General features: G+C 42.0%; 1 protein-coding gene across 1 annotated transcript; it reads right to left on the reverse strand.

The window, feature by feature from the left end:
- Positions 1 to 330: 330 nt before the first annotated feature.
- On the reverse strand, positions 331 to 1,009 carry LOC144333420 (putative uncharacterized protein FLJ44553). The gene is given in 2 exon segments (XM_077957242.1): positions 331 to 577; positions 580 to 1,009. Coding segments are annotated over 2 exon segments (543 nt in total). The 3' UTR covers positions 331 to 464.
- Positions 1,010 to 11,043: the final 10,034 nt, after the last annotated feature.

Below are 11,043 nucleotides of genomic sequence, written 5' to 3' on the forward strand. Positions count from 1 at the left end.
AATTCTTTTTTTTTTTTTTTAATTGGATTAACTAGCTCATGATCACCCAGTTCTTAACTGAAAGCTTGATCACCAAGACTGTAGGATCAAGACATGGGGATTGAGGTGGGTGGGTTGGGATGGTACATTTAAAGACCAATCAGGCAGGAGAGGCCCTCACCTGCGAGTTCCCAAATATATTGTAAGAACTCCCATCAATGCTTCGTCCCCTCACTGTTAGTTTCAGAACAATGACATACAGATGCTCACCTCACAAGGATGTGATAAAGTTAAATGTGATACACATATGATCAATAAATTGTTTTTTTTTTTTCTTAGTATTCCCCTACCCCTTCCTCCCTGCCTCCATGCCTTGGACAGCAAGCCCTTGTCCTATTGCCTCAAGGTAGGGAAATAATATGACTTTAAACAGCAAAACAACAGCACAACTTCTGTAAGTTGTGTTTTGTGTTATAAAAAAAATCTCAGAGGACTAGAGAGGATTTGGAATAAAGCCAAAGTATTTGGAAGAAAATGGTTTGAGGAGAGAGGGGCTTCCCTGGAGGACTAGAAACACATCCCTCCACCAGTGGGAAGAGGATGGATGAAAAGTGAGAGGGCAAAGGCCTGGGTAGGGTGGGTCCTTTCCTACTTCTCTACCTCTGTGTCTTAGGGAGGCAGCAAGCTGGAGAGAAGAAAGACTGTATGTTGTAAGCCTATAGAACTTCCCAGACCCTGGAATGGCCCCAAAATAGCAGGGAGATGCTGGGCACAAATGGGCCATGCAAACAGGAAGCAGGCACAGGTGCAGCAGTATTGGTAAAGGAAGGCCAGAAGGAACTGTGGACATCTGGGTTGGTGCCTCCTCAAACAGCTGACATGAGGAGGAACAAATGGATTTCCCAATACCTTGGCACAACCTAACCACCCACCCCTCCACCAAGCCTTCATCCCACCCCAAATGTAAACATATCTTTAAAGGTAGAGAAATACCAAAATGATGAAATTCATTGCTGACACCTTCCAACATAGAGTGGAGGCTTAAAATATAAATTAGGTAGATTAATAAAAGAATAAAGATATATTTCTTGCATACCTGAGTTTGTACACTGAGAGCTGGGCATCCAGTTTGAGCCTCTGGGGAAGACAATGTGGCAAGGGAGAGAGACCAGTAACCTCAGAGTGAAAGAAGAAAAGCTCTGTCACTTAGCAGTGTAAACTAAAAATAAATCCCAAGTCCCCCACTGACTAAGTGGACCCCCTTGTGGCCAAAAGGACCCCAGAAAAAAAATTTAAGTCTAGTTCCCAGCTATGATGGGAGGTCAGACATGTCTAATGATACTCCCCCTCTCTTCTATGGTTTAGACACAACAACTAAGCAGCATTAATGTTCCAGTAGAGATCACATGACTCACAGAACAGATTCTTTGTGGCAATAAGATACCAAATTATAAACAGGACCTAAGGCTATGCCAGGTGAGGGGAAGTCATGTACTCCTACACCTAAGGAAGAAACTGTGCTCTAACTGCCACAAGGATTTTCTTTTTCTCTAGCAGCTAAACAAGCACTGGCCTCAAGATAAGCAGTACTTAAACAATTGCAAATCGTCCTGCTCATAGACTGCCCAACTGAACTCCCGTTCCACCAGCCATAACTACATCTTTCATTGGATGAGAGACTAATCTTAATAACTTTTTCCTGATAAGACCACCAACCATGGACTGATTCTGACTAGTTTACGGAGATTGTGTACTTGTGAGCTTTTGTGTCCTGAAACGACCTTTTGATGTGTAGGGCCTAACTGTAATACATTGAAATGTTAAGTCTCCATCCCAAAGTGAACATGGGTCATGTGTTACATACATGTTTGTTCAGTATGCATGTGTCAGGACTACCTTCATTCATATTCACAGCTCCTCCTGTAACCTGTTAAATATTATATTTGGTCAACCTGTTCAGCATAAAGCTCCATCCCAACCCCTCTGTCTTCAAAGTGCTTGTCTCTGGGCTTCTGCTGAAAGCTGTGCTTCCCAGCCTGTGGGATAGCCACCTTGAAGGTTATAACCCTTTATAAGAAATCAAGTCTCCTCTTTCTTTGTCTAAATTTATAAATTGTGTGTATGTTTAAGTTAACAGTGGTATGTAACTTTGGACAAGCCATGTAACTGCTCTGGGCCTCAGGGTTTCCATCCATAAAGTGGGTGATAAAACTTCTCATGACCACTCCTAGTCCTGTTGTGAGGAATGGGATGCTGCATGTGGATGTTATGAAATACAGTGGGACTCAACAAGACAGTCTACATAGTATCAAATGCTAAGCATAATCAGAAGAAAAATATAGATAATAATTTCAACATGTAGAAACTTGTAGCAAAGACTGGCTACATACTTGCCAATTTCATTTTCTCTTCCTGGCATACAAGAAGACCTTTCCCAGGCTTCTCTTGCAGTTCGGATGGGGCCATATGATTGGGTTATGGCTAACGGGATTTGGCAGATGTGATAGCAGTGCTTGCAGACCTACCACAGATCCTGCAGTGTGATCTTATACATACTCTCTTCTCCTTCTCTGGCAACTGTTGAGGCCAAATGCTGAAGGTGATGGCATTTCAAGATGAAAGGAGCCTGAACCTCCAAGTCACCACTTAGAGATGTTGCTGAGGAGAGCCCCTGCACTGGCTTATGATGCATAACATAAACTTCTATTTGGGGGTTAATTGCAGCCTGTGTAGCCTATCCTAACATTGTGCTATAATAAAAAGATAATAATAGAATATGTTATTATGACAGAATATATATATTCATGTATGTATCCATATAAATATATATGAGATGTCTTGAGGCTTAAAGGAGTGGCTCAGTCAATACCTTTCCTTCCATATTATGAAGAATGTAAAAGTTCAATTTGTGCTGTTCTTGGAGAAATATGTCACAGGCACAAATTGTGATGACATTCAAGTCTATGTCTGGCTTGCCCAGTGGAAGCACAGTTACATAGAAAGCTGGGGGAAATCTTCCACTTGGAGTTGACAGACACCCAGGCCCTCTGCTCTATTTCATCAAAGCTGCTGAGGTTTTACTTTGCATGATCTGCTGCACCAGTTTCAGCTGGGAGACAGCCATCGTCTTCCTCATCTTAAACTCTCCATGGACATTCAGCATTCTAACAGGAAGAACCCAGGAGATGCTCTTGGATCCAGGCAATAAGAGAATGTAAACATGATGAGCTTGCCATAAAGCACAGCTTAAGACAAGTCCCCGAGCTTCTCATTTCCAACCAAATTAGCACCCCAAGCCTCTGGAGAGGACTGAATCCATCTACACTGGGACTTTAGTAAAGCACTTAACTCACATATCCAAGTCAAGTTCTGATGGTTAAAAAATGGTGTTCTAGGCTGAGTGCAGTGGCTCATGCCTATAATCCCAGCACTTTGGGAGGTCAAGGCTGGAGAATTGCTTGAGCCCAGGAGTTTGAGACCAGCCTGGAAAACCTAGTGAGACCCTATCTCTACACAAATCAAAAAAAAAAGCTGGGCATAGTGCAGTGTGCCTGTAGTCCCAGCCAATCAAGAGGCTGAGCCCAGGATGTTAGCACTACAGTGAGCTATGATCACGCCACCGCACTCTAGCCTGGACAACGAAGCGAGACCCTATCTCAAAAAAAAAAAAAAAAAAAGTTCTAAAACTGGAGGCACAATTAAATCTGCATAAACCAATATAGTTATCCTAAACTCGGATCAATTTGAGACCAAAGCCACCTCCACCATTCCTGAGTGTTGAGAATTCTACCCTGTACTCCCTGCCACTCTGACCAGCCCTCAGTCCCTCCTTCTCCCCCTACAACACTCAGCTCTCTTCCCTGCCATCAGGCCTGTTGTAGGTTGAATTTTGTCCCCTCAGTGAGATATGTTGAAGTCCTAGCCCTCAGTACCTTAGAATGTGAGCTTATTGGGGGAAATAGTGTCATTGTAGATGTAATTAATTAAGATGAGGTCATACTAGAGTAGAGTGGGCCCTTAATCCAACAAGACTAATGTCCATGTGAAGAAGGCCATGTAAAGATGCAAAGAGACAGCAAGAACATCATGTGAAGATGGAGACAGAGATGTGAGTGATGCATCTACAAGACAAGGAATACCAGAAATTGCCACCATCAGAAGCTGGCAAAGAAGCATGAAACAGATTCTCCTTTGGAGACCGCAGAAGAAACCAATCACGCCAATCCCTTAGTCTTGGACTCCTAGCTTCCAGAACTGTGAAAGTATACATTTCTGTTGTTTGAAGCCGCCCAGTGGTACATTTTTATGGCAGCCTAGGAAGGGCTGCAGAAGGCTGGACAGCCCCTTCTGAGCCTGGGCTCCATGGGGAGACATTTAGCAAAGGCTTTGACCAGCATGCTGGTTTCATCATCCCTGCCCCATGAGCCAGTCTTGCCAATCCCAACTCTGAATAGGACACACCATCTAATTTCCTTGCTCCTGGACCTAGGCTGTCAAGGTAATAGCAAAATTAGATGAATTGATTATGTTGCAAAGTCATTGTCTCCAATCATAACTTGCCCCTCTCTGAGCCTGAGCAATCTTTCATCACATTGAATAAGTATCATAGAGATTCTCAACTAGTGGGGAGAGAAGGGCTCATGGTTTGAAATAAAAACTTTGCCTCATTGCTTTACTTCATTTAAAATTTATTTTGAATTTCTACAAACATCAGAGGAGGATAGAAAATTTTTCTTTTTTGCAGAGTAGTGTAAAAGTGGATCGGTATTTCCCTTTGCTTGAAATTAGCACAAACGGCCGGGCGCGGTGGCTCAAGCCTGTAATCCCAGCACTTTGGGAGGCCGAGACAGGCGGATCACGAGGTCAGGAGATCGAGACCATCCTGGCTAACACAATGAAACCCCGTCTCTACTAAAAATACAAAAAAATTAGCCGGGCGAGGTGGCGGGCGCCTGTAGTCCCAGCTACTCGGGAGGCTGAGGCAGGAGAATGGCGTAAACCCGGGAGGCGGAGCTTGCAGTGAGCCGAGATAGCGCCACTGCACTCCAGCCTGGGCGACAGAGCGAGACTCCGTCTCAAAAAAAAAAAAAAAAAGAAATTAGCACAAACGTGCATACGTGGTGGAGTTGAGGTTCAAATGAATAAAGCAACCTGCCTCCAGAGTCCACACTTCTAACCACCAATATACAAGACACTCTTATGGTTTACTAGCTTGGAATTTCCTGAATGACAAAAACCCTTCCCTTGTATGTTCCCTCTTTGCATCTTCCCAACTCCCTAATACCATTCATCGCACTTTAAAGACATTCAGTAAAAAGAGGCACAGACGGCCGGGTGTGGTGGCTCACGTCTGTAATCCTAGCACTTTGGGAGGCCAAGGCGGGCAGATCACGAGGTCAGGAGATGGAGACTATCCTGGCTAACACGGTGAAACTCCGTCTCTATTAAAAATACAAAACATTAGCCGGGCGTGGTGGCGGGTGCCTGTATTCCCAGCTACTTGGGAGGCTGAGGCAGGAGAATGGCGTGAACCCGGGAGAGGGAGCTTGCAGTGAGCCGAGATCGCGCCACTGCACTCCAGCCCGGGCGACAGAGCGAGACTCCGTCTCAAAAAAAGGCACATACTTGGGCAGAGTTTCCTTTTCTCTCAGCAGTAGGTGGATAAATTCATGAATTAGTGACTAATATATGGTATTTGATGCAAATACTGAAGTTCCATTTCCTCACTGCTCCCTTTCCCCTCTTTTTCTCGTTTGTTCCTTTTTTGCCCTCATCTTATAGAGAAGGAAGGGCACAGGGGCCTCTTTTTACACTAAGGAAATCTCAGAGTTATCCCAGGTCCATAGAGACTTCCTGAGTAGCACTCAAGCTGCAGTCCTCCTCAGCTGGCAGCTGTTCTATAGTTTGCAACCTCAGGTCATTCCAAAGAACGAACCTCTTGAAATAAACACAGAGAAATGGGGCCTTTTATTATCTTCCAGATGGGATTGTGCGGCCTTGGACGCTGTTGAAATAATTCTTCTGTGCCTGGATCAAACTTTTGTTATCTTCCAAAAGGAAAGAAAGACAGGAGTGGCAAATTGTGTTAACTAGAAAGCCAACTCGGGTTAAATTCTGCTGGTAGGTCCCCTTCCCCCACTAAAACCCAGGTTTTTAAATTTGCTTTTTATTGATTTTTGCATCCCTTTACCCCTTTTACAATCAGATATTAAGCTGGGTTGGAATACACACACACACACACACACACACACACACACACACACACAAAAGGACAAAATTGTAAAACCGTTGTTTTTGTGTTGTTATCCAAGATTCAGATATTGTTTTTTTAAAATGGGGATGAAATATGAAAGTGGAAATACATGTGTTTTAGGGTATTACTAGAAAAGAAAGTATGATAAAGTGTGTCTGTAATACTTTTATTTTTACTCTGTTAGTAATGGTGAGCTGAGCAGTTTCTACATACATGGAGTCCAATAAACATCCATTGAACAAACACCATAAATACAATTTTGGGCTATAAACAATAGAAAATATAATTTTAAAATTGATGGTGCCACCTATTGGTGATGATACAAAGTATAAAATGATCACTTACATAATAAGTTATTTCATGTTTTCCAATCATGTTACTTATTCCCACTGAGATTCTGTGAGGAGCTAGAAGGTAAGCTTGGTTCATGCAGACATGAGGCACTAATGTTTTCAACTGGGTTGCTCTCCACTGGATGCCTGTTAAATGCTCAGCACTTTGGAGTATGCCAGAGAAGTAAAGACATGGCCCCTGCCTTTAAGGAGAATTTTATCCAGTTGGTAAGAGACCTACCTACCAATATAACAAAATAATAAATATCCTTGGGAGGATGAGGCCGGGAGGATCCCTTGAGGCCAGGAGTTCAAGGCTGCAGGGCACTATGATCGCGCCTAGGCATAGACACTGAACTCCAACCTGGGCAACATAATAAGACCTTGTCTCTACAAAATAAAGAAATAAAACAAAATAATAAATAGCTGACATTAAAATGTATAATCTTCCTTCTATATATATGGCTATATTTTATATAGTATACAGTAATCATCCTTTCTAAATCCTCAGTGCAGTGTCAGGACTCAGGACGTTACCCCAAAGTATGGTACCTCACTTGGCTGAGTACTTTACTTACTTATTTATTTATTTTACTTATTTATTTATTTATTTATTGAGAGAGAGTCTCACCCTGTCACCCAGGTTGGAGTGCAGTAGTGCGATCTCAGCTCACTGCAACCTCTGCCTCCTGAGTTCAAGCAATTCTCCTGCCTCAGCCTCCCAAGTAGCTGAGATTACAGGCACCCACCACCATGCCTGGCTAATTTTTGTGTTTTAGTAGACAGGGTTTCACTGTGTTGGTAAGGCTGGTTTCAAACTTCTGATCTCAATTGATCTGCCCGCCTCAGCCTCCCAAAGTACTGGGGTTACAGGTGTGAGACACCACGGTCGGCCCTTGGCGTAGTACTTTAAACTGAAGGACACTGGAAGGACCTCAGAAGCCAGTGTTCTCTGACCTTCTGCTCTCCTGTCACTTGCCCCTTTTTCTCCTCTAAAGCAAGGAGAGAAATCCTCTTCCCTATGGCAGGTCCTAGAAACTAGGACCCCTCTTCTGCAAAGCAAGTCATGAAACCTCCAGGTCACACTCTCCATTTTATCTTGAAGACTCTCATTCCAGAGGGGTCCTACCCATACTCAGGAGGAAGGAATGCTACATGAAGAGACCCCCAGAAGAACCTAAACAGAAAGGCAGGCCTTGCTGGGTTTCTTCCTCAGCCTATTACAGTAAGATCATACTCTTGTCCAATCACATTTCTACATGGCTGTCCATTCTTCATCAAGCCTCAGCATAAAAACACAGTTTTCCTTGCATCTTTGGATATTCATTTCTTTTTTGGGGGGGTGTGGGGGAGCTATTCATTTCTAAAGGCTCCCATGTCATGTAAAACTTTGGTTAAATAAATTTATTATGCTTTTATCTTGTTAATCTGTCTTTTGTTACAGGAGTGTCAACTGTGACGCTTATGATGGATGAAGAAAGGTACTACACCTTTCTGCTCCTATAGCAGGAAAAAGTCTGTTTTGCTCACCACTTACCCTAGGCCTAGTACACCACAGTTCCTGGCACTTAGTAGGCAATTGATAGAATAGTTGAATTAAGTTGGGTCTCATGGTTAGATATATGTGGCTTATAGAATATTTTATTTTATTTTATTTTATTTTATTTTATTTTAGAGACAGAGTCTCATTCTGTTGCCCAGGCTGGAGTGCAGTGGCACGATCTTGGCTCACTGCAACCTCTACCTCCCAGGTTCAAGCGATTCTCCTGCCTCAGCCTCCCTAGTAGCTGGGACTACAGGTGTGTGCCACCACCCCCAGCTACTTTTTGGTATTTTCAGTAGAGACAGGGTTTCACTGTGTTAGCCAGGATGGTCTTGATCTCTGGACCTCGTGATCCGCCTGCCTCAGCCTCCCAAAGTGCTGGGATTACAGGCGTGATTACAGGTACCTGCCACCCGCCCCAGCGCCTGGCCAGAATTTTTTTTTTTTTTTTTTTTTTTTTTGAGATGGAGTCTCATTCTGTTGCCCAGGCTAGAGTGCAGTGGCAGGATCTTGGCTCACTGCAACCTCCACCTCCCGGGTTCAAGTGATTCTCCTGCCTCACCCTACCTAGTAGCTGGGACTACAGGCACACACCACCACATCCGGCTAATTTTGTATTTTTAGTAGAGACAGGGTTTCACCAGGTTGGCCAAGATGGTCTTGATCTCTTGACCTCATGATCCACCCGCCTCAGCCTCCCAAAGCGCTGGGATTACAGGCGTGAGCCACCATGCCTGGCTGCCAGAATATTTTAAATCAAGACTGGCAAAACAGATCAGAAAATATGTGTAAACACGGGAAGCAGGGTTTGAATTGGGTCCTAGAAAATTCCTCAAGGGATTTATAACCTAATACAGATGAAGCCATCAGTGCAGGGAAGCCTCTTGTAGCCTTAAATTTGGTTAGAACTTGAGATTTTTGTGGTTTGCTGTGCCAACCCACACTTTTTCCTTAGGCAAGTACTGGGTTTTTGCTCAAAGTCCAAAAGCAAAGGAAGAGAAAAAAGCAGATGGTGGGTAGTTATAAAACTATAAACATATTTTACTCCTGCAAGTCTTACAGACAGGAGTAATTCTGGGAGTATGAAAGTAGCTTAGAAAGATTTTTGCTTCCTCTCACCCTCCAACCTAATTATGTGCTGCAAAGTATTCCTATAATACTCGGCAATATAAGGCTGGGCACAGTGTCTCATACTTGTAATCCCAGCACTTTGGAAGACTGAGGCATGTGGATCACTTGAGGTCAGGAGTTCGAGATTATGGCCCACATGGTGAAACCCCATCTTTACTAAAATACAAAAATTAGCCAGGTGTGGTGGTGCACACCTGTAGTCCCAACTGCTCAGGAGGCTGAGGCAGGAGAATCACTTGAAACCGGAGGCAAAGGTTACAGTGAGCTGAGATTGCGCCACTGCACTCCAGCCTGGGCAACAGAGCGAGACTCTGTCTCAAAAACAGCAACAACAACAACCACCACAACAACTTGGCAATATGTATCAAGAGTCTTAAAAATGGTCATATCTTTTGATCCAATACTTTTCCTTCTAAGAAAATATGTTAAGAAAATAACCAGAAATGTGAACAGAGGCTTTTTAGAACACAGGGGGAAAAAACCTCTGTACTCAGTATGAAAAGTTGTTTTCAAAAAATTTTAATTAAGTAATTTTGCTCTAGATATAAGACAATTCTTATGTAATATTTAAAACTATGGCACAAAATTGTGCATATATAGATTACCGCTGAATAGAGGGATTACAGGTTGTTTTGATTTTACCGTATTGTAAGAAAAAATGTTAAAGCCTTTGAAATTTAGTGGGTGTCCTGATTAGTTCATTCATTCATTTCTGCTTTCGTTGTCTTTGACTAGTCTTTGATTGGACTACAACTCTGAAGAGAAAGAGGTTAAGATGTAGAAAATTGACATTAATACAAATGTTTCCTGTTATAACTGCAAATGATCTCTGTTCGTGTCAATGCAAATAAATTTTGTCTGGCAGGTAATATAGATCTCTGTAAATCAAATCCATTTGAACCAGCTATAACACCTTACTGGTTTTCTCATTAATTAATGAGTTAAATAAAACCTTTGATGTGCTCATTTTATATTTATATGACAGTCATAATGTTTCCTTATTTTGAAAACTGTTTTTTAACACTATATACTTTCTGTTTTCTAGATTTCCTATCATAAGGATGTACAAGTAATTTAGTAAACTTTATAAGGATAAAAATATGCATGCAGAAAAGTAGGTAAGTTTACAGTTCAATGAATTTTCACAAAATCAACACCTATGTAACCTATGTGAGTATGATCAAGGAAAAGAACAATATTACCACCCCAAAGTTGCTCTTGTGCCTTACTCTTGGTCACTACTATCTCCACCATCCCAACAGGTAAACACCATCCTGACTTCCAACATCACTGATTTATTTTGTCTAATTTTCAGTTTTATATAAGTGGAATCATATAATGTGTTCTCATTTGTGCCTGGCTTACTTTGCTCACAATTATGTTTGTGAGATTCATACATGTGACTGCACAAAGTTGTAGTTCCTACATTGTCCTTGTTGTGTAATGTCTGTTGTATGAATAGGTCACAATTTTTCCATTCTTCTGTTGATGAACATTCAGATTGTTTCTAGTTCAGGGCTATTCTGAATAGTGCACCTATGACAATTTTTGTATGTATATTTATGTGAAAATGTGAATATATATCTGCTGATTATAGCATGTATTAATTTAAAATCAGAAAAAATAAACTGCATAAAAATTGTTTCTCTAAGTTTCTACAAATCTTTCTGTAAATATGAAATACTTTTAATTAACAAACTCTTGGATTTCTTCATGGTTCAATCTTGGTAAGTGGTATGTGTCTAATAATGTATCTGATTCTTCTAGGTTTTCCAACTTATTGGCATATAGTTGCTTGTAGTAGT

The sequence above is a fragment of the Macaca mulatta genome, chromosome 12 (genome assembly GCF_049350105.2).
Source record: "Macaca mulatta isolate MMU2019108-1 chromosome 12, T2T-MMU8v2.0, whole genome shotgun sequence".
Classification (NCBI taxonomy): Eukaryota; Metazoa; Chordata; class Mammalia; order Primates; family Cercopithecidae; genus Macaca; species Macaca mulatta.